The 21941-nt window shown below is 61.2% G+C and overlaps 2 protein-coding genes across 4 annotated transcripts; one reads left to right on the forward strand and one right to left on the reverse strand.

Moving 5' to 3' along the window:
* Positions 1-201: 201 nt before the first annotated feature.
* NYAP1 (neuronal tyrosine phosphorylated phosphoinositide-3-kinase adaptor 1) lies at positions 202-8293 on the reverse strand. 3 transcript variants are annotated; one of them, XM_032872566.1, is made up of 7 exons: positions 7827-8293; positions 6415-6566; positions 4529-4884; positions 2550-4067; positions 1474-1692; positions 1163-1272; positions 202-612 (listed from the first exon to the last, which is right to left on the reverse strand). In XM_032872566.1, exons 2-7 carry the CDS (start codon positions 6480-6482, stop codon positions 349-351), a joined length of 2535 nt encoding a protein of 844 aa, XP_032728457.1. In that variant the 5' UTR covers positions 6483-6566; positions 7827-8293; the 3' UTR covers positions 202-348. The 3 variants fall into 3 exon arrangements, with proteins under 3 accessions (XP_032728457.1, XP_032728459.1, XP_032728458.1); XM_032872568.1 differs by having other exon boundaries at positions 1474-1689; positions 7827-8290; XM_032872567.1 differs by lacking the exon at positions 7827-8293 and adding an exon at positions 7090-7223.
* A 2664-nt stretch (positions 8294-10957) lies between these two features.
* On the forward strand, positions 10958-21876 carry TSC22D4 (TSC22 domain family member 4). Its single transcript, XM_032872569.1, has 5 exons — positions 10958-11611; positions 12064-13099; positions 15415-15581; positions 20761-20809; positions 21197-21876. Exons 2-5 carry the CDS (start codon positions 12338-12340, stop codon positions 21404-21406), a joined length of 1188 nt encoding a protein of 395 aa, XP_032728460.1. The 5' UTR covers positions 10958-11611; positions 12064-12337; the 3' UTR covers positions 21407-21876.
* Positions 21877-21941: the final 65 nt, after the last annotated feature.

Genomic DNA, 21941 nt, shown 5'->3' on the forward strand with positions numbered 1-21941 from the left:
TCCCTTTCCTCCTCCCCCATGCTGACCTCCGGGATTGGCCTTTGCCCTCTCAGGAGGAGGAGTCTGCCTCGCCCAGCGTGGAGAGCAGCGGAGGGCCTCACTCCCAACCTCAAACCCTCCTCCCCAAATTTCAGGGGATGCGGGTGGGGCAGGGGGGGCCGTGCCCCACGGGCCTGGCAGACTCCCCCGTCTCCGGGGGGGTGGCGGTTGTTAGGGTGCAAGGCTGGGGGTTCTCCCTGGCTTTCTCTCACCTGGTCCTTCAAGTGTCCCTCTTTCAAGGCAGGTCTCCCGGAGAGCCGGGCACCCCCGCCCCGCTCCCCAGTCCGGTGCCCCGGCCTCCCGGCTTCCTCAGATGGCAGTGTCCCAGAGGACGGTGTGCTGCCGGCGGCAGGGCGGGGTGCCGGACTTGCGGGGCTCGGGCCCCCGCCGCCAGCTGGGGAGGATGGGCATGCTCTCCTGCTTGCAGAGACCTCGGTCGGGGCGGTGGCGGGCCTTGATCTCCTTGCACACGCAGCGCTTGCGCTCGATCACCTCCAGCAGCTTGCCATCGCGCTCGCGGGCGGGCTGAGGCGGCAGGGGCAGCGGCAGCGGCAGCGGCAGCGCGGGCTGGGTCTGTGCCCCTTCCTCCCGCCCGCCGGCCCGCGACGAGGGGAGGAAGCAAAAGGGGGGGGAAGGTCAAGGACCTCAGAGCGACCAGGCCCTGTCCCCCACCGCAAAGACCAATGTCTTCCCCCAGAAGCAAGTACTCTCCCCCTGGCTGAGAGTGTGTGTTCCGGTGGGGGGACAGGGACAGAAACCCACCTCTTGCACCTAGTGGGTGCCCTAGTGCCAGGCTGGGCCTGTCTCACCCTAAGGAATGGGCACCCCTTTAAAGAACTATCTTCCCAGTAGAACGCACTTTTCGAATTGGTACCCCCATTTTCTAAATGCACGAAGGCCCATGGCGGGCTAGTGGTGGCAGATGTCTGGCTGTCCCCATGGAATACAGCCCCTCCCAGGATCAACCCCAGCCCCCACCCTGAGGGGGGCCTACTCGGCAGTGCCAGCCCCCGCCCCAACCCTGCCTGGAGCTTGACCTCCTACTTTTCTTTCCACACCCAGACCTTCTTCCCCACCTGCTCCTTCGCAAATAAAAGAAAACCTAACGTGGTCTTCCCCTCACCTGGCTTGGGGCATCCCTAGGCTGGCTGCAGGGTCGGGGGGTGTGGAGCGCGGCCTGCCGGACTCCAGATGTGGAGGCTGAGCGTCCCAGGCGGTAGCCTCCTGTGAAGTCTGAGGTGGACAGATGAGAAGTGACGAGGGTAGGGGCCTCCAGGTTCCCCTCCCACAGCCCCCTCCAGGCTACCCCTGACTCAGCAGGGGAAGCAAGGGGATAGCGACGTCGTTGTCAGAATGGAGGGCCCACGACATGGACCCTGGGAGATCTCTCCCCTTCCAGCCCCATCTTTGTAAGGACCCAGGGTGGAGTGTCACCTCCATTGCGGTGGCAAGCAGGAAACGTCTGGCAGGGTACAGGCAGCGCTGTGCGACTCCCTCCTCGGTCCCCTCCATAGTGGATCCTGGCCAGCAGGCCCTCTGCCCCCTGACTCCTCACTGGGATCCCTGATGCCATGGGGCCCCGCTCCTCACGCTCCACCTTGCCTGGACCCTCGGCACTGCCATTCCAGGCCCGGCCACCATCCTCGACCTCTGCTGGGATAAGAAGGAGAGCTTAGTGCCTGTCCACGGGAAGGGTCTTGCTGTCCCCCCAGCTACACCCACTGCGATACACGTGGACCAAAAGTGACTGCCCTTCCGCGAGTCACAGCAGAGAAAGGAGGGAACCTATTTCACATTCCCCCCCCAACACACACACAGGAGGGACCCCAATACTGCCACTTTCCTTTCTACCCATCGGTGCCATCCCTGGCCTGAGACAAGTATTTGCTACCACCAAACCCTTTTCTGTGGTCACAGGGGTCTCCCCTACCCCAGCTTCAGCTCCACAGCCTCTCCGGCCCCATAGGGCCGCAGTGACGACCCTCTGAAACACAGAGGGGGGAGATCCCAAATCCTGAGCCGGGAGGGGGGGTGTTGGGGGAAGGGCTGCTAGGGAACTAAGCTCAGCTCCGAGAGGAGGCCTTGCAGAGCATTGCGTTGCCAGGCAACGGTAGGGGCCTCCCTCTCCTCTCCCTCCTGTCTGGATGGGTTGCCATGGCAACAGCTGGGAGGCAGCTGTGTTTAGCTCCTAGTGTGCGCACACTCACACACACACCCCTGCAGCCTAGCAAAGGGAAGGGCAGGGAGTAGAGCAGGACGGGGCAGGAGGTGATTACCCTTGGGGCCAGATTCTAGCCTCTCCCCATCGTAGGTCTTCCTGCCCGTCCAGCACACACACGGGGGACCCTGGCCCCTCAGCCTGTTTCGTGCCCTTATTCTCCAGTCTCCTTGAAAACTTCCCACTTCAGGACAATGGGTTGTGGCTTCCAGACAAGCCCTCCCAACACTTCCTCAAGATCATCACAAGCATCCCCAGTTCCCCCACCCCCAAATTCCCACCCCTCACTCACTGTCCAGCTCTTTTGCTTTTCTCCCTCCATACAGGACCTTCCTCTGCAGAGCCCAGCCTGCCCCAAATGTCGTGGCGCCCATCTCCTCTTCCTCCTCCTCTGGTGTCCCTGCACTGGCGATGACATGGGCGCAGGAGATGCTGGCAAAGGCACCGCCGTCGGTCCCTTGCTCCTGCAGCTGGATCTTGACCATGGGGGATGGGGCCCCCATTCCACAGCCCTTATTCAGCACCCCCCCGGCCTTGAGGCTCTCATAGGCAGGGGGTCTCTTGAGCCCAGCTGCTGCAGCCGGGTAGGTCCATAGGGGAGTCAGGGGGCCCGCAGTCGGGTCGGGAAGGCTGTGTGGGGAGGCCAGGCAGCCCCGATGGTGGAGGACCCCAGCTGCCGCGCCCATGGCCCCGCTGTGGGGGCTGGACTTCCCAGGCACTGGGGGCCTCGAGCTGGTGCACAGCATTCCGTGGAGGACCGAGATCTCCTTCTCAGTCTTTGGTTCCCCAACACCTAGGGGTGGACCAGCTGGCAGGACGGAGTGCGTGGTCACCTTGACTGCCGAGTACACCATGGTGTAAGACACAGCCTTGTCCTTGGGGGGGCCAGGGAGCAAGGCGGCCGGGGTAGGAGGGGCTGCCGGCACCCCTGCCACCTTGGGGCAGATCATGCTGTGGGAGTTGGGGAGCTCCCGCTCCCCCCGGGGCTGGCCAGAGCCCTGGGGTGGCAACGGTGTTGAGTGGCTCCGGGCCCGGCCCGAGGGTCCCAGCAGCAGCAGGTTGGCAGCAGGAGGCGGAGGCGGTGGGGGAGGCGTCTCCCGCTCCCGGGCAGGCACTTGGGGAGCTGGGGTGGAGCCCGTTGGCTCCTTCGAGTGGCAGAGGACTGGTAGCCTCGAGACCCCATCGCCAGGGGTTCGGGAAGCAGCCTTGGCTTGGGGGAAGGCCAGGAGCGGAGGACGGTGCTGGAGGAGGTTGGGGAAGGGCGGGGGGATTTCACAAGGAGTGGTCTTGGTAGGTGTCCCATCCCTCCGGCTCGGGAGGGCTGAAGCTGGCCGGCGGTGGGCGTGGGGCTGCAGGGCGGGAGGCTGGTGTGGCGAGGAGCTTGCGGTCAATGGGGGGGCCCCGTTGGGCCGGCCTTCCCCTGCCTCCTCGGGCAGTGGGTACTTCATCTCCTCATATATGGCCTCGCTCTCCTCTGAGTCCGAGTCAGCGCCCGCTGGAGGGGTTGGGCCCCTACCCCCAAGAGGGGGCCCAGTCAGGCCCCCTCCACTTCGTCCTCCTCCCCTGAAGACATCCCCCACCATCTCAATGTACACAGGCTCCTCTTCCTGGGCACCCACCTCAGGGTCCCCAGCTACGCAGGACCCCCTACTGAGGCGCTGAAGGGGCAGATTCCCCCCACGAGGAGTAGGGGCTGGGGGACAGGACTCATCGAAGGAGACAGAGAGCTGGGTGTTCGGGCTTCTCCGGGGCTTCTGTGGCGGAACCTTCCGGCTGGACTCTCGGCCCTCTGGGGTTGGCTTCTGTGAGCCTGGACAGAACGGGAAGGAGGAAGATAAACCGGGCTCTTAGTGCGGATAGGAGACGGGCAGACCCCTTCTGATCTCTTAACTCAGCTGCAAGGGCATATCTGTGTCTTTTATTTTCCCCACACCCCTCAACTTAAAGCACGGTGGGTTCCCTTTCTACCAGCCTGCTCTCAGTCCTTCTGATGAACTCCCCAGAATCCGCAGCTCCCACCGTGAATTCTGTCCCGCCCTCCTGTCCCTTCAAGGCCACCCCTTCCCCTGGAAAGGACTTTTCAGGGAGCTTCCCCTGCCCTTGAATGGTTCATCTCAGGCCCTTCCAAAAAGAAACCACCCCCCCACCACTCCCACTGAGAATGGAACCTTCCATTTCCTTAGTTCTTCCCTGAATGAACCTTCCCCCGTAGGCCTCTCTTGGCCTGGAATGGATCCTCCCAGCTCCTGGGGAGGGTTGGGGGTGTCTCACCTGCTTTCTTGCTGGGGGGCATCTCTACCCCCGACCCTGCCATGCTGAGCTTGGTGCTGGGATGTCTCCGGGGCTTGGCAGGGGGTCTTCGGGCACTGCTGTCCTCGGTGAGACCCCCGCCTCCCCCCCCAGGTCCACCCCCAACAGTGTCCATGCTGCCCACTGAATGGCAGGAGAGTGAGCGTGGGGCCATGGCGCTGCGGCAGGGGTGGGGGGTGTGCTCCTGGGAAGCTGGCATCGTCATGAAGCCCATCCTGAGGGAGCGGCGCAGCGAGGCGATGTCCCGCACCCGGACCCCAGGCCCCGGGCCGGCCCCGGACCCTGCGGGGCCTGCAGGAGCCACCTCTTTACTGGAGCTGGGGAGAGAAGGCCAAGATGGAACAGAGGCTGGGCCTCAGGCCTGGGCCTCCCCCTCCTCTACCCTCAGAGGGGTGTGCAGCCCTGTGCCTTCCCAGGAGGAGGAGGAGGAGGAAGGGGCCTGGGGTGGGGATGGGAAGCTGCCTGAAGGTCTAGGACAGCAAAGTAGAAACTTCTGGCAGAATCCCTAGGCTTTAAAACAGACAAGGAAATCGGGGAGGCACGGCGAGTAGGGATGAGCGAAGGGGTGAGTATGTGTGCAGGGGAGCGTCCCTGGAGCTGTCTGATCCCAGCCTGGGCATATCTGGCACAGGGCCCTTGTGTAGATGGCTTCATGCATAGGTAGAGAGACGCAAACAGGCAGCACAGCCCCGCCGGGCACAGACACCTGCCGCCAGGGCTCTGCTCCTCACGCTCATGCCAGCCCACACCTGGCCTCTGGCCTCCCAGCATGTCCGGCTCCCGCGGCCTTCGCTCCCACACCGACCCGCGCCTCCCTTCCCGGCCGAGGGCTGTACAGCCGCATCGCCAGAGCGGCCTCCTTCTGCTGATCCTTTTCCTCCCTTCCTCTGGCTCTGCCTCTCCCTTGGTGCCAGTGCCGTCCTTTCTCTGTCACCCTCCCAGGCTCACCCCCATTCCCTCTCACTGTCCCTGAGCTTCTGTGCGAGTGAAGGGAGGGGCGGCTGGCAGGGGAGAGGGGAGAGCCACTGCGGGGTGGGCTCTCATTAAGGCCCTGTCTACTAACCCTTCATTAGGGAGAGATCACTGCAGTCATAGCTCTGATTAATCTAATTAACAACAAGAATTAAACTCCACAGTTTCAAGGAGGGAGAAGGGAGCAGGGAGGTGGCTCTGACTCAGGCTCCAAGAGGCTGTGCTGTCAATGGGAGTGAAGAGAGAGGGGAGCGAGCGGAGAGAGGCCAGGATCCAGGTCCCTGGGAGGGCAAGGAGAGGGCAAGCAGGGAGAGGTCCCCAGGCCTGGCTCCTCTGCAGGGCCCAGCCTTCATGACTCCCACCACGACACTCACACGCACACACACAACCCTGTCCCTTGGCCACTTGCCTCCCCCAGCAGCGGAGCTGGGGAGAGGGCCAAAAGGATCTTCTCTGGTACCCCGCAAGTGACCCTGTCCCTGGACCAGGAGGGCAGTGGGGCCTGCCCCTTCCAAGGTCAGGTGACAGGGGAGCCTGGAGCCAACCCCATACTGACAGGAAGGAGAAGACTACAGGCCAGAGGTGAGTCAGGAAGGAGTGACTTGGGCTTCCAGGGGTGGGAAGAGCCAACGGGGTGCTCCCGAGCTGGAAGGCCCCCCCCACAAGAGGCCAGGACAAGGGCTGGAGCCAGGGGCCAGGAGCAGGGTGGGGACAGGGTGTACGCAATCCCAGCAATTCTGTACTGAGCACAGACTCTCAGATCAGACTCCTGACCAGGCTGTTGGACCCAAGAAGGGCAGAAGGATGTGGCCCAGCCACTGGGGAAGCAGAGGTGGGACAGCCCACAGGGCAGATATCTGGGACCGCGGCCTTACCTCCTCTTGGCCTCCTCCTCCTTGTGCTGCCTCCACTCCAGCTTGGTTTTTCGGTAGAGGAGGTTCATGTCGTGGGGCAGGAGGTGGGGGCTGGGGGGCCCTGCTCAGCGCCACCAGGCCCGGGGGGCGGCCCTCCCTGGGTCCCGGATCCACTTGGAGGGGGAGATGGGAAGGAAAAAAAGAAAGATGTGGGGTGGGTGGGGGCCAGGAATGAATGAGAGAGAGAAAGAGAGAGAGAAAGGAGTGGAGATATGACTTGGGTCCTCAGAGTGGAAAACAGATGGAAGCAAAGAAAACCCAACACCGCCTCTAGGACCCACAGACAGACAGACACAGGATATGTGTACAGAGTCACACACCCTGACAAAGGTGTTCAGAGCCACAAATACACATCCCGGAGAGATCAGCTCGACACAGATTCCCATCCTGTAAATACATCCTGATCTACCACACAGACAGGCCCCACAAATACACAGCAGCCTCACAGCCACACAAATACACATTCAGACACACAAACCACCAGGCCACAGACCCATATCTACAGACAGAGGACCAGACACAGATCAGATGGGTAAACACAACCTAGGAACAGGCAGACACACACAGACATAAACACCCCCGACACACCCACAGCACACACACACACACACCCCGGCTATGGGGAGCTGGACATACCTACAGACAAGGAGTTCTGCTACGGCCTACTTGCGTACATTGTACCCCACTGGGGAAGGGGGAGATGGTCAGAATCCCCACACCCTCTTGGGCCCTGACGCTGGGGATGTCATGAGGGCAGGGTGGGGATGCTGGCGAAGAGGCGGGGGGGGGGGGGGCACTCGGAGTTGGGCATCTACAATACTACCCATCCATCCATTTCCATTCCCTGCGGGCAGTTTTCCCTTCCAGTCCTTTGCCTGGGCCCCGGGCCTCCGTCCACCCCTATGCCTGCGTCCCGGCCCCTCAGTGACAGTCTCCACCTCCCTCGATGATGGCCCAGATCCCCTTCTTCCTCCTCCAGGATCTGGGAGGCTCCCGGCTTCCCTCTTCCAGTCCCTGCCCTCAATCCCACCCGGGGGTCTCCCATCTGGCCCCATAGCTACCTTCTGAGCTGCGGCCTCCAGACCTGCTCTGGTTTCCCTCCCCCAAAACACACTCTCCTTTCCGCCGTCGGCCTCACCTCTCCTCTTAGGCGCCCCTCCTCACTGCCGTCCTCTCCCTTCCCTGTTTGTTCCAAACCTGGCGGCTTCATCCCCCTCTCCATCCAAGGGCCCCAGGTTCCCGGGCACCCCTCCCCTTCTCCTTGTCCTGCTACCCTGGGTTTCTCCGTCTCTCGCCCCGCCAATCCTCACTACTCCCTGTCCCCCCACCCCACCTCCCCGCACCAAGGCTCCCCAATTTCCACATCACCGTACCTGGCCTGCCGGGCGCCGGCCCCCCCATGCCGGGCTCCGCCCGGAGCAGGAGGAGGGAGGAGGAGAGACAGAGAGAGACCGGGGGGGAGCCGAGCTGGGCCCTGCCGCAGAGACAGCCCCGCCTCCGGGTCCGCCCCCAGACCCGCCCCCGGCCCCAAACCCACCCTTCCACACCCTCCAAGGACGGAGTGGGAGCGGCCGCGCCGCGCTGCGCCGCGGGGTTGGGTTGGGAGGCGCGGGGGCCGCAGAGCCAGCCGAGCTAGCGGGGGGACTCGGAGAAAGGTCGCGGGGCGCGGGGGACCTGCCGCCGGCCCGTCCCCGCTTTGAGGCGGCCGCTCCTCGTCGCCTCTCGGCCTCTGCCCGGCCGGGCGGTATTCGGTTCGGTGTCCGAGGCCCCGGCGGAGCGAAGCGGGGCGCAGCGCGTAGCGGCGCCCCCCAGTGGCAGCCCGGGACCTGCACCCCCGCGCGTACCCCGTGTGCGCCTGGCGCTCTCCGGGTGCGCACCCCGCGTCGGGCCGGGGCGAGGCTGCGGCTGCGGGGCCCCGAGTGCAGTGAGGCGGCGAGGCCGGCAGGGGGTGCCGCTTTCCGGGCGGAGGGGCTCGGAGAGTCGTGAGCCCTACCATCCGAGTCTCTGCCCAGCAGGGGGCGTGTTCCCCTGGCTGCGCCCCATCTTCCTGCAGCCCCCCAGGTGCAGGGAGGGCGCCAGAGCTGGCTCTTCTGCAGCTGGTCGCGTATCCCTAGAGCCTCCCCGGCGCCCGGACCTTGTTTCATGGCCTGGGCTCCAAGGCTTAACGCCAGTCCGCCCCAGCGGCTCAAGTCATCCTCCCAATAACCTTTGACTCCGCGGCGGCGCCCGCCAGGTCCTGGGTGCCCCGGGGATCGGCCTCTGACTGGGACCACCGCGGCAACGGCCCCGCGCCCCCCTCCTCAATGCCCCTTCACCTTTGTCTTAGGTTCCGAGAAATCCTCCCTCGGAAATCCCTTTGCCGAACATCAGCTGCAAGAGGAGCTGGCTTTTACCCTTAAGTGGCTGAAAAATGGATCCCCCACCCCTAATCCCCCGAACCTGTGCACGTTACTTTATATGGCAAATCTTTGCAGATGGCGCTGTGTGGCTTTGGGTAAATCACACCACCTCTCTGAGAAATGCCTCATCTCATACCTTGCTCTATGAAGTTGTTGGGGGCAGCAAAGGAATACAAGGAGATTTGTAAGCTGGAAAATACATTAAAGAGCTATTATTACCCCCAGGAGAGGAAACATTAAAATACATAACAGCCCTTTCACATTCACACCTTAGTGTGAATGAATTTTTATTTATTCATCCAATAAACATTTCTGCAGAGACCAGCAACGTCCCAGGGCCTGCAGACACGGAGGAGTCCCAAGTTGAGGCTGAGCTTCTGAGTTGGTGGGAAGGGGAGAGTCCAGAGATAAATTTTGAGTAGTTTGTAGCAAGTCAGCGCTGAAGGAAGGAGGATCTGGGGGCGGAGCAGCGGGGCTGTGTTCTGAGTATTGCCAGAGGGGAGAGAGGTGGGGTGTGTGGGGTGTGTGTGGGAGGCTGCTTCCTGGACCTCAGAACTTGGGAGGCCTTTAGGACCTGGCTGAGGTAGCCCCTGTTACCAGGAAGGGAGAGAGGCAGAGTACAGATGCATCTTAACAAAGAAATTCAGGATATGTAAAGGTGGAGACAGGCGGCATCATTTTGTTTCCCCCCCAACCCTAAAGAGTGGTTAAAAATTTCCGTGAGCTAGGGGTGCCTGGGTGGCTCAGTGGGTTGGTCTCTGCCTTTATCTCCGGTCAGGATCTCAGGCTCCTGTGATCTGGCCCAGCATCTGGCTGTCTGCTCAGCAGGGATCCTACTTCCCCCCTGCTTCTCTGCCTACTTGTGATCTCTCTCTCCCTCTGTCAAATAAATAAAATCTTAAAATTTTTTTTTTCCATGAGCTCAAGCTGAAGAAGGAGGGATGTATCAGCCCAGTCCTAGCCTCAGTGCCATCAAACGCTAGCTCTGAGGCCTCGGGCAAATAAATAACCGAATGCCGCGGAGCATCTGTTTCCTTGGCAGAAACACTGGAGTTCAAAACCGACCCCATCCCTGCCCTGGACTGTTTGGAGAATCTGTGAGATCACTATATAAAGCAGACGAATGTGAGGAATTTTCAGTGTCCTCAGGAATAGTTCCATTTGACCAAAATTAATTAGAATCCATTTCCTTCTGAAGCTAGGAGTGAGGGCAGATGTGGCTGTTAGACCCCGCTTTTGCTCAGATGGCAGGTTGAGGGTGCCAAAAGGGAGAAAAATGGACGTTGGAGGTTTATTTCTTCATGCCAAGCACACAGTGGGCCCTTCATGTATGTGTGCAGATCCTCCAAGAGCAAAGGAGGGGAGGGATGGGAGAGGTGGGATGCTTGGGGCCAGCCAGGTTTGTCCTGGTGTGCATCTGTGCGGGGGGACTGTGGGCACCAGACGTCTCTCCGTGTATGCGACCAGGGCTGGAGAGAAAGTGCAAGTCAGCACGTTTCTGAGCAGTGCTCTTTGTCTCTCTACGTGGGGGCTAGACAAGGGCACACCTGAGTGTGTAGAATATTCCAGCTGTACCACGGATAGCCTTTCTGAGCCTTCCTGGTCTTGATATCCGCATCTAAAAAGGCCGTCGAAACGATGCCTGGGACGTGGTTCAAACTCTCCAGCACAACACACCCAAAGGTACTGGGAGGAGAGATGAACCGAGGCTGGTTTTGAGTTGATCATGGCTGAAACTGCACGATGGGGACCCGGGAGTGCATCGTACTTTCTCTCTCTACTTGGGGGCCTGTTTGCAAACTGTCACCATGATTCACCTTTTAAAAATAAGGACAGGAGAGAGTAACGGTACCTTCCCCACAGAGTTACTGGGGAAACCGCTGAAGATACGACAATAACGGCGGAGCAGCACCGCAACGTGTACGGGGTGCTTATGGGGTGGCGGGGAGCCCAGCGGAGCCCCCGGGGTGGGTAAGCTCCTTGCCGCTCTCCTCCGTGCGGGTAGGCCAATGGCAGCGAGTGCCTACAAGTAAGGGAATCCCGGGCCTTCGCAAACTCCTCCCCTTTGACTCCGCCCTCCATGGCCCCTCCCTCCGAGGAAGCGCCGGGCTGGGCCCCAGCAGGTGTGGGGTTAAGCCCGTTCGGGGGCCCCGGGAGCGGCAGCGGCAGCAGCGGCAGCAGCAACTGCACCAGCAGCGGTGGCGGAGCTCTGGCCCCGGGCCAGCTGGCCGGGAGCCCCAGGAGGCAGGGAGGGCGGAGGAAGGGGAGGAAGAGGGGAAGGAGGAGGAGAGGAGCAGTCAGCAGGCCCGAGGAGGCAGGACTTCCTGGTGTGGGGGTTGTCAACAGCCCGGAGAGAGAAAGGCGGAGAGACCGAAGCGAGAGGCGCTGAGGAGCGGAGAGAGACCGAGCCGAGCCACGCGGGGGAGATCTAGGAGACCCACTCGCCCCAGCCACCCAGGCGGCTCCACCTGGAGGATCCGGGGGGAGATCCGCCTCTTCCGCACCGGTCCGGAGACCCTCGGGGCTTCGGAGGCCGCGCCGGGGTCCACCGAGGAGCGGGGGTGCCGTCTTTTCCGGAGAGCAAACTTTTTACGGAGATGCCTTCCGGGGCGAAGTGCGGCCCCCGAAGAGAACCGGACAGCCTCTGATCGCCCGCTGCGCCCCCCACGCTGCTGGGGCCAAGAGGCCCCAGGGGAAGTACAGCCGGACGTCTTAGGCGGCCGGGACCCCCGGCCCAGCTTGGTGGCAGAGGCCGAGAGGTAGGGCTCTGGGCTGGGCGGGGCGCCGGGGAAGCGGGGCAGGGCCTGCCTCAGGGATGGGGGAGCTGGGGTGCGGGGGGCCTGGACACCCAGCAGAGGCCTCTGGGCGGCGGGGCCAGGCTGAGCAGCAGCTTCACCCCTGCTCAGCCGAGGCCCTGGAGCCCCCCTGCCTTTGGGCGACTCGGTCCTGTGAGTCTGAATGCCAGACTAGAAATGCCCAACTTTGGGTCTGGGCCGCCCCTTCCTACTCTCTGGGACCGCTGGGGTCTCCGGGTCTCTTCCGTCTCTGCCTGTCTCTTTGTCTCTGGTCTCTGGTGGTTTCCCCTTCCTCCCCCATCCTGCTCCCCAGAAAGGAAGCCCCGGAGGTGGCCTGCCCACTGCTTTCTCACACGCGCGCGCGCGCGCACACACACACACACACACGCACACACTCTCTCTCTCTCTTTTTCCAGTTTGCAAACTCAGCTCTGGAGTTGGGCAGCACCAGCGGCAGGAAAAACCTGCCCCTGCCCCCACCTCCCGCCGCCTCCCCTGCCTTGTGCTCCCTCCACCAACCAGGCACCCCCAGTTCCTGCAAGGCCCTCCTGACATGTCGGACTCAGATGTCCCCAGGGGCCCTGATGCCCCCGCCATGTGGCCCCCCTGTTCCAGGGGTGCCTGAGCCCTTTCGAGGAGCCCCAGCTGCACCCCCCGCCCACCTTGGCCGAATCCTGAGCCCCAGGGACCATGAGTGGGGGCAAGAAGAAGAGTAGTTTCCAAATCACCAGCGTCACCACGGACTATGAGGGCCCAGGGAGCCCAGGGGCTTCCGAGCCCCCTGCTCTGCCGGCCCCCACCGGGCCCCCACCCCGTCTGCCTAACGGGGAGCCCAACCCCGAGCCAGGGGGCAAGAGCACCCCCCGGAACGGCTCCCCACCACCTGGGGCCCCCGCCTCCCGTTTCCGGGTGGTAAAGCTGCCCCACGGCCTGGGAGAGCCTTATCGCCGAGGCCGTTGGACGTGTGTGGATGTTTACGAGCGAGACCTGGAGACCCCCGGCTTCAGCCGGCTCTTGGAGGGAGTTCGAGGGGCCTCTGGAGGCACTGGGGGCAGGTCTTTGGATTCCAGGTTGGAGGTGGCCAGCCTGGGCCTTGGTGCCCCGACCCCGCAGCCGGGCCTGTCCCAGGGCCCCACCTCCTGGCTCCGTCCCCCCCCCTCCTCCCCTGGACCTCAAGCCCGTTCCTTCACTGGGGGTCTGGGCCAGCTGGCAGTGCCTGGCAAGACCAAGGTGGAGACACCCCCCCTGTCAGCCTCCCCACCCCAGCAGCGCCCCCCAGAGCCCAGGACTGGGGAGAGCGCTGGCACGTCCAGGGCTGCCACGCCCCTGCCCTCCCTGAGGGTGGAAGCGGAGGCTGGGGGCTCAGCGTCGGGGACCCCTCCAGTGTCCCGATCAAAGGATGGCGCCCTGCGGCTGAGAATGGAGTTGGCTGCTCCAGAGGAGATGGGGCAGGTAAGAGCTGGGTTCTGGGGTTGGGGGAGACACCTGAGGGCAGGGGTGGGGGGTGGTGCTGGGCCTGACCTCCAGCCTGGGCCTTCCTGCCTCCACCTCCATACCATCTTCTCCCCACTTGACTGACACCTGTCTGTCAGGTCTGGTAGCCCCTCTTTTCCTGCCCTCTCCCTGGGAAACCCATCCTACCTTTCACACAGCCTTCTTTTCTTTCTCAGGCTCCCCCTGCCCCTACATTCTGCCATTTCTTTCTTTCTCTTTGGCCTTTGTTACCTTCGCCCTCGCCCCCCCTCCCCCGATCTCCATTTCCATGTAGCCCAGTGTTGTCCCTCCATCACAAAGACGTGGCCTCCTCACTTTGGCCCTCACCTTCTGTCTTGGTTTCACAAACCCTTCTGGCTTCTGGCATTGAGAGTGGAAGTCCCAGGTGGGGCTGGATGCTTGGGTCTCTGGGAGAGGTGCTGCCTAGGTTGGTGGGGAGGGGTCAACACGGGGCATTCCACTGAGTCTCCCTGGCAGCGCCATTCCAAAGATGGGGGTCTCTCTTCTCATTAGCCGCCCATCCCAGCCCCATCTGCAGCTTTGTCCAAGTCAGATGTCTCCAAGGACCTGAGGAATTGGGTGGGTTGTGGGCTTGGTGGTTGCCCCCCCTCCGCCCGCCAGTTGTCTGTCTCTGGTCCCTGCATCTAGGCCTCTCCACCATTGATAACTGGGGGTGGCCACCAGGGAGTGGGAGAGAGGCAGGAAGCAATGGAGAAAGAGTTAAATCCTCTGCTCTTTCTGCTTCCTGTCTCCAAAAGAGGAACAAGTCTGGGCTGGGGGGCAGGATGCCTGGGTCCCTGGGGTGGGCGTGGGCAGCCAGGGATGTGGGGGATGGATGTGTCTGTCCTGAAGGAGAAAATAACACCTTGGACTTAAGGAGGAGAGGCAGGGAGTGTGAGGATGAGAACTTTCCCCCCTTCCTGGCCTTGGGCACAAACCACAGTATAAAAATAACCTGGGACTGGATGTCTGGGCCCTGTCAGGACCGGTCAGGACCGGCTCCCCCCACCCCCTCCTGGCCTCAAGCTCACATCTCTCATGCTGCGCCCCCTACTTTTCTGGAGCTTTCATTCCGTTCCTACCCCAGGGTAGAAGATGCTCTTTCCTTTACTGGTCTCTGTCCCCAGGCTATTCCAGCGCAAGCCCCCTTTGCCCCAGTCTCTCTATGTCCTTAAGTCCTGCCTGAGCTTCCCTTGGGCCTGCAGACCTCCCTCTCTCCTCAGCACCCCAGACCCCTGTCCTTTCCCCACATCCTGATCCCTCCCTGTGTGCACATGGATCTGTGCGGCTGTTTCCTGGCCCTGAGTCTGGCTACCTTCCACACTCCCCTATGTCTCTTCTTTCTCAAGGGAGAGGCTGGGAGGAGGTGGGGGGAGGGGGGACACCACCTGGGCCCCCTTCCTCTACTCTGTCCTTCTAACCACTCTGGACTCTCTGTTCTTGGCTTTTCCGAGAAACCCGGACCTCCTGGGGCCTCACAGAGGCGGCTTGTTCCTGTGGCCCCCGCCCTTTGCAGCCACCCCCAGCGCCTGTTGGGCTTTGTGGGTCCATGCCCAGCCTCCACCTCCCCCGCCCCCATCTCCACCACCCAACTGCTCTTTCCCTGCCTCAGGGCCCAGCGCAGGAGCAGAACTTCACCTGAGTCCGAGAAGTTTGAGAGAAGAGGCTAGAATGGATGGGGGTGGGGGAGGAGGACAAGTTTCTGAGGACTCATTCATTCTACAAATAGCTGTTGCACAAACCATAAACTCTGTTCTCTGGAGCTTACCTTCCAGCAGCAGGGAGGCAAAAATACTTTAATTTCAGATACTATTCTGTGCTCTTTAAAAAAAAAAAATAGAACAGTTCAATGGAATTCACTAGTCGAATGATGGGGAAATGGCCCTCTGAGGAAGTGACATTTGAGTCGCTTTATTAAGTCAGGTGACAGAAGGCAGACACCCTCTGACTAGTCTCTGACTGGGGTGGTCTTGGGTCAGCTGGTGGAAGGCTGCTGGGTGCAGACCAGAGCCCCTCTCTGGTACTGTGATTCCGCATGGGCCGCTTTCTGGAAGCTGCCCACCCAGTCCTTAGGATGGGCACTGTTGCTCTTGGCTCTGATACCTGCTTGGTGCCTCCACCAGACCTAGGGGAGAGAAGGCCCTCTCCTGAGTTCTCAGAAGAGAGTGGAGGTATGTGGAGAGAGCTGGGGAGGTGGACTACTAGGCAGATTGTAAGGTGGCTGGTTTCTTTCTTGCCCTTGACGTGATCGTTCCTACCTCTCTTGTCTTCAGGTGCCCCCGCTCGACTCCCGCCCCGGCTCCCCAGCCCTCTACTTGTTCTCTGATGCCAGTCTGGCTCGCAAGTCTCCAGACCCCTTTGGAGCAGCGGCAGCCCAGAGTCTCAGCCTGGCCCGTTCCATGCTGGCCATCAGTGGCCACCTGGACAGCGATGATGATAGGTAGGTGGGCTCTGGGTCCCTACCCAACCTCTGGGATAGCCGCATGAAACTGCCTGGTGGGTGTCCTTCCCCAAAGTTAAAATTTGGAGAGGACCTCTTCAACAGAGAAACCTGGCCTGGCACAACCTGGCACAACCACTGGGCAGAGTTGATCTGGGACCCACTCCCTCTCTGTGGAGAGAGCTGGGTGGGACTCCCTGGTTTAGGATTGTCAAATCATGGGCTTTTTTTAGAGTTTGAAGGGAGTCATTGTTGTTAAATTCCAAAACTCTTGCAGATTTAGCAATCATTTGGTCAACCCTAAGAATTTACTGGCAGATGCACTGGAGAGGAGAAGAAGGGAGTGGGTCTCCTTCCGGTTCATGCCTCCCTCTCCCTACTGTTGAGGGGACCAGAGCTCCTGCCTTCAGAGTGACATCCTTAGGGACTACGTGCATTACTTCAGGATCCTAGGACCTCTAGTACCAGGAAAGTGCGTCCCTGAGGTTCTGTTCCCTGTGTAGGGAGACCAGGAGGGCCGAGCAACTCCCTGCGGCCAAGCCGAAGCTTGGAGAGGATGGTTGTGGGAAGCAGGGGAGCCCCAGCACAGCAGGATCTGCTGGGGTTTGCCCTTCAGAGGAGAATGTCCGTTCAGTTCCGAGGCACGGTGGGCAGAACTTCCTGTTTCGAGGGCCAGGTTTCAACATAGGAATGTGAGCAAGCTGAAAAGGGAGGAACGAAATTGCGAGTCAGATAGGCGGGCTGCTCCCTTCTGGCTGTGGACTGATAGAAGGGCTGGGGAGTCACCACTTTTATTTTGGAGGGAGGAGTGGGACTTCCTGTTTGAGACTTGGGGGAGGGACTTCCTGTTTGGAAGGAACTAGGGGGTGGGGCTTAACCCTGAGTTTTGTGGGGTGATGGGGGCACCTATTGCAGAAGGGAGTCTCTCCTGCCTGCTTGCGCAGGAGGCGTTCCCCCCCCACCAGCCACCCCCTCCGCCCCGGAATGAGAGACTAAGTCTCGCCCTAGGAAGGGGCTTGTGGCCTTGCAGGGGAGGCGGCGGCAGAGAGGAAAGGGGAGGGGTGGGGGGGCCAGTGGGTTGGAGGGTGAGGGCCTGGTGGTGGCTGGTAGAGAATGAGGGACACAGCGGTTCAGGGCAGTGCCGTTTCTGGGCTCCCAGCTCTCAGGAATGTATGAGGTGTGAGGTTGGCCAGGGCCAGGCAAGTCACCTGCCCCCATTGCTATTCTCAGTGCTTCCCACCCTCACTCCCTCCCACTTGGGAGGTTCCCTGGCAGGAGGGCTCCCTATCCCTCCCCACCCCTGTTGATTTCAGAGCCCAGCCTCCCTGCTTCTCCTTAGAGGGCTCGGCCTCCAGGAGCCTTCTCAGCTCTATTCTTTTGGCTCGTCCCCTCCCTCCCTCACTCCCTCCCTCTCTTCCTCCCTCCCTCCCTCCCTCTGTCCCACCCCCTCCCTACACCCCAGTCTGACCGGTCAGGCACCCAGCCTCCACTTTATCCTGCTCTACTCTGAGCCTCTGGGGCTCTGGTCTAGCCCAGCCCCTCTCTTGCCCCACCCTGCTGGGCCAGGAGGTAGGACTGGGTTGGGTCACCCCCTTGGTCCCCTGGAATGAGGCACGTAGCCCCCACCTCATCTCTCTGGTGTGCCCAGAGCTGGCAGGAGAACAGGGTCTGAGTGGCATGGAATCTCCCTTTCAAGAGGGAAAGTGGGTTGGGCAGTTGAGTGCCTGGATCCCAGATGGGAAATTGGGGATGCCTGCCAATCTCCGAATCTGGGGATGGGAGGACAGAGGGTGCCTGGTGAATGGTAAATGCTCACGTGCTCCTGGGTGGCAAGAACCTTTGTGTCCCCAGCAGGGCCTGGCAGTTGCAATGTACTTGAATAAGTGGATGGATAGACGAGTGGATGGCGTGGGGGGTAGATGGCCAGGATGGGGGATCTAGGCATTATATAGGGAATGAATCCCAAGGACTTGGGAAAGGAAAAGTACATTTATCCACTGCCTCCTTGGGGTCGGCTGCTACATTTTATGTCACTGAGCAGCCCCATAATCCCTGCTTCCCAGATGAAGCAGCTAAAACTCAGGAGGAAGGTTTTAGAAACTTACCCAAGGTCACCAAGCTAGTAAGTGCCAGGACTGCTTTCAGAGCCTGGGTCTGACCCCAAAGTCGGATTCTCCATTCTCCTCCTGGGATGCCTGTGTCCCAGGAGAAGAGGCAGTCCTCTCCAGGGTGCCTTTTGTCTCCAGGACAGGGACAGGGACAGGGACAGGGACAGCTCTCCTAAGCTGGGCAAGAAGCCACCCCCGCCCCACCAACACACACACTCTGGCCTGGCCCCACCCCAAGGCACCAGAGATCCGGGAGAGAGTAGTACAGTGAGGGCAGCCGGATGCCACTAGGTTGGCCTCCGGCCCATCCCCTGCAGGCTCCTGGGAGTGGGGCTGGCCCTTGTCCCCATGATTAGAACCTTCCCACCTCTCCCAGATGTCCTGTTCTTCGTCTGATTGCATTTTAAGGCTGTTTTATTTGACCTTCAAAAAGGAAGACCAGCCTCTAGAGCTATCCTTGTCCCAGGACCCAAGAGTCCTCCTGATGGCCAGAGTCCTACGCTGTGCATTATCAAGCAGACCCAACCCCACTCACATTGGAAGTCATTGTCTTGGACACTTAGAGTCATGATGTTTTCCCAGAAGGTGGCAACAAGTGTCTTGAAGGAGAGGGCGTTTTGTGCTAATGCACACAGTCTTCTTTTGGGCTTGTCGCCTTTGGGGCTGATCCCACCTGGCCAGCTCCAAGCTTCAGGGTCCTGACTTTGCCGGGGAATCCCCGCACAGTGCCTCTTGCTTACTTACTGTGAGGCGGGAGAGGCTCTGAAAGGGAGGGTTTGGGTTGCCAGCCAGAGTCCTGGTCCCTTGAAGTGTTCATGTTAGAATGTGACAGTGGAAAGTGCTGTCAAAAACTCTCCAGCGCTAGACAAACGGGAGATAGTCATCTAACAGCCAACAAATGTTTATTGTTGTATTATTCCTTTATTTCTGGCAAGTACAAACAACTCACTTGGCATCTCTACCTGAGTGTCCGCCAAGCAAGGCCACTGTTCCTGTTCCTGTGAATCTTCCCCTTCTGTGTGTGTGTGTGTGTGTGTGTGTGTGTGTGTGTGTTGGGGGGTGGGTCCTGTGGTCGCGCAGTCTCCACCTAGGTGTCTCAGATTGAAATCGCTTAAAAAACTGCCCTGGCTCTCCAGCTGGCTGGCTCAGCCTCCACTCTTAAATTTGTCCCGTTCCACCTCCCCGCCCCCCAGCCCGAGGAGTCCCAGTGTCCTTTCCTCACCCTGCCCTGTCCCACTCTCTCAGGCCTGGTCACCCCCTTGGTCCTCCACCTGTCAGTGCCTTCTGCACCCAGAGCTTGGACAGGAAATGGAAAATTCCCAGCTCCCTCCTGCTCCCTTCCTGGCTCCAGGGCCTCCTCCAAGGGTCACCTTGAATGGAGTGCTCATTCCCCCCACAGGGAAGCGAGCTGGAGCCGACAGTCAGGAGAAAGGGCTCGACAAGGGAGCACAAGAGTGGGGGGTGCTGCGTGTTGAGACCACCCACTCTGAGAGGGGCAAAGCTGGGGGGCTTCAGGGCAGGATGGATGCTGCAGCACGGGGAGGCCTGGGTGTAGAGCTGGCCCCAGGGCCAAGGGAGAAGCTGAAGAGGGATGTTTCTTGAGGCTTGGGATGAGCCAAGAGCCTGAGACCTGGGTGGTGACAAGAGGGAGACTTGGGGGGTAGGGCAAGCCAGAAAGGCTCGCGGAGGCCCTTGGCTTCGGAACATAAGACATGCTTGAGGGATCCCCAGGCTGGCCCTGGGAACCGTTCCGCCAGGCCTGAGTCGACCTCTGCTGGCCATTTCACAAACTGCAGCCAGACCTGCTCTCCCCTGTCCTTGCTCCCAAGGATGAGCAGCCCCAGCTCCAGTTCCCGATGTCCCACCTCCAGCCTCATCTTCCCACCTCTCCTCAAGCCTCTGTTCCCTCCAAGACCCCAGACTGCAGACCCGAGACCCAGGTTCCACACCCATAGCCTGTGCTTGTCTTTCAGTGCTGTTTTCGTTGCCCTGGTGACCTTTCCATTTCTCTTCTCCGTGACCGTGGGTGGGGTGGGGAGGAAGACCTTCTCTGGCCAGGCCCCAGTGCTCACCCACGATGTGGGCTTTGCATCTGGGATGGGGGTGTGGGTTGCTGACAGTCCAAGGAAGATCACAAGTATGTCAGAAATGCCCGCCATCCCAGCTGAGTGCAGCTGAGAGCTTGAGGGAGGCCAGTATTGTCCCAGAGGGGTGGATGGGGTGAAGTTCAGGTAGGTCTCCCCAGGCCAGGCTGTCCCTCACCCTTCACACCCCTCCGTGACCCAGGCCTCTGGCCCCAGAGCCCCTCCCCTGACCCAGCCCACCAGCTGACTTCCCTCAGCCTGCCCCTTTCCCTCTGCTCTGGGATTGGTGCCAGGGTGAGAAGGGGACACTGGCACTGACCACGTCTGGGAATTCCCGCCCACCGTGGAGTCGGTGGGAGGGGGTCCCCGTGTCCCCGAGGAGCCAATAGCAGCCAGGCTTTGCCCTGGGGGGCGGTGTATATCTTTCAGACAAGCACCCCCTAGGCACTCTCTCCTCTCTGCCTGCCTGGCACCAGCCAGACCTCGCTCTGCCCCGGGGGGCTTTGAGCCCCCCAGGCAGTCCTTCTGATACAGCCCTCTCCCTTTGGAGGGGGCCTAAAGCCCTTTTCCTTGGGGATGGCCCAGCCAGGCATCTCTGTCAAGTCCCTGGTGTCATCTTATGAGACCCGAGTGGTGGGGATGGCTCCAGGGCCGCCCCGGAAAAGGGGCTGTGTCTCCTCTCCTTGCTCCCCTCGGGGAGCATCCCCCATCCGGGGGGCATCTGCACCCCCACCCCACCGGGGCTTGGGGGGGCCTGGGCAGCGGCCCTCACCCCGCCGGGGGATGGACAAAACCCTCCTCTCCCTGATTCTCTACTGTCACAGGTACAGGCAGGGGTGTGGGCGGGAGGCTGCAGTGAGTGGGGTTTGTGCAGGAGGCCGGAGCCTGCTCGGAGAAGCACCTGGAAGGCGGCCGGCTGGGGTGTCCAGACACCTGTCTTGGCCCCCACTCTCCCTCCTCACCTCTCAACTCCCTGTGTCTCTCCAGCGGCTCCGGAAGCCTGGTTGGCATTGACAACAAGATCGAACAAGCCATGGTAAGAGAAGCCATCTTGGTTCCAGGAGGTTCCGGCTCCTGTCCTACTGCCCCACCCCTGCTGTTCTCATTAAGGAGGACTAACTTCTAGCTCCTCAGCGTGCTCCCAGCTGGGTTCCCTCCTGTGTCCACCTAAACTCCTGCTCTCCCTTGGCCCCTGGCCCTGTCCCCATCTCTGTCTTCAGGCCCTGACCTTGTCTCTGTCCAGCATCCTTGTACCCCACAAACCCCCACCCCCCCCCACCTCTTCCCTGCTTTGCTTCTTCTCTAGTGGTCCATCACTTGGGAGCAGGGGCATCGGTCACACCCAGGCCCTTGAGGCATGGGGCAGGGATAGGGTTGGGGTAGCCTGGGGCCCCTGACTGTCTGTCTGTCCCCGGGTTCCCAGGACTTGGTGAAGTCCCACCTCATGTTTGCGGTCCGGGAGGAGGTGGAGGTCCTGAAGGAGCAGATCCGCGACCTGGCCGAGCGGAATGCCGCGCTGGAGCAGGAGAACGGGCTGCTGCGTGCCCTGGCCAGCCCTGAGCAGCTGGCCCAGCTGCCCTCCTCGGGAGTCCCACGGCTTGGGCCCCCTGCACCCAACGGGCCCTCCGTCTGAGCCTCCCTTCCCTCACAATGTGCCTTTGGGGGCTCCCACAGCTGCCAGGCCTTGTGCCAGCTGCCTGCCTGCCCCCTCTTCCTATGCAGCTTTAATTAATGCCTCCTGATCCCTGGGGATGGGAGTTGAAGGCTCAGAATTGGCCTGTCCCCCCCCCCCCAATCTCCCCCTGGTGCCCAGGGACTGGGCTGTGGCATCCCCAGGCCTTGGAGGAGGAGGGAGGGCTTCGGGATGGGGTGTTAGATGGAGCCGCCCTCCTCCCTCCCGAGGTGTCCGTGTTCTGGGGCCCCTGGCAGTAGGGGACTGGGGGAGTTGGGAGTCTCCCTGGCAGACACCCCATCCCCACCTTGTTCCCTCAGAGTACCCCCTCTCCTCGGCCCAGGGGAGGGAGTGTGGACAGTCTGCAAGTTCTGGGATTCAGGTTGTTATTAAAATAATAATTATAATTAAAAAATCCGAAGAAACTTGAATCTGGAGGTTGGCATCTTGTTGCTTGTGTCCAGATGGGCCCTGCAGTGGTTTTTCCACTTATGGG

The sequence above is a fragment of the Lontra canadensis genome, unplaced genomic scaffold (genome assembly GCF_010015895.1).
Source record: "Lontra canadensis isolate GAN:19392208 unplaced genomic scaffold, GSC_riverotter_1.0 scaffold45, whole genome shotgun sequence".
Lineage (NCBI taxonomy): Eukaryota > Metazoa > Chordata > Mammalia > Carnivora > Mustelidae > Lontra > Lontra canadensis.

What these genes read in the sequence shown, in the direction of transcription:
- TSC22D4 (XM_032872569.1), top strand. Translation starts at nt 12,338, where the DNA reads ATGAGTGGGGGCAAGAAGAAGAGTAGTTTCCAAATCACCAGCGTCACC. An exon ending in CTCCAGAGGAGATGGGGCAG is followed by an intron (nt 13,100 to 15,414) that starts GTAAGAGCTGGG and finishes TCTTGTCTTCAG; the next exon opens with GTGCCCCCGCTCGACTCCCG. An exon ending in CTGGACAGCGATGATGATAG is followed by an intron (nt 15,582 to 20,760) that starts GTAGGTGGGCTC and finishes GTGTCTCTCCAG; the next exon opens with CGGCTCCGGAAGCCTGGTTG.
- NYAP1 (XM_032872566.1), bottom strand. Translation starts at nt 6,482, where the DNA reads ATGAACCTCCTCTACCGAAAAACCAAGCTGGAGTGGAGGCAGCACAAG. An exon ending in GAGGAGGAGGCCAAGAGGAG is followed by an intron (nt 4,885 to 6,414) that starts GTAAGGCCGCGG and finishes TTCTCTCCCCAG; the next exon opens with CTCCAGTAAAGAGGTGGCTC. An exon ending in CTAGGGATGCCCCAAGCCAG is followed by an intron (nt 613 to 1,162) that starts GTGAGGGGAAGA and finishes GAAGGGGCACAG; the next exon opens with ACCCAGCCCGCGCTGCCGCT.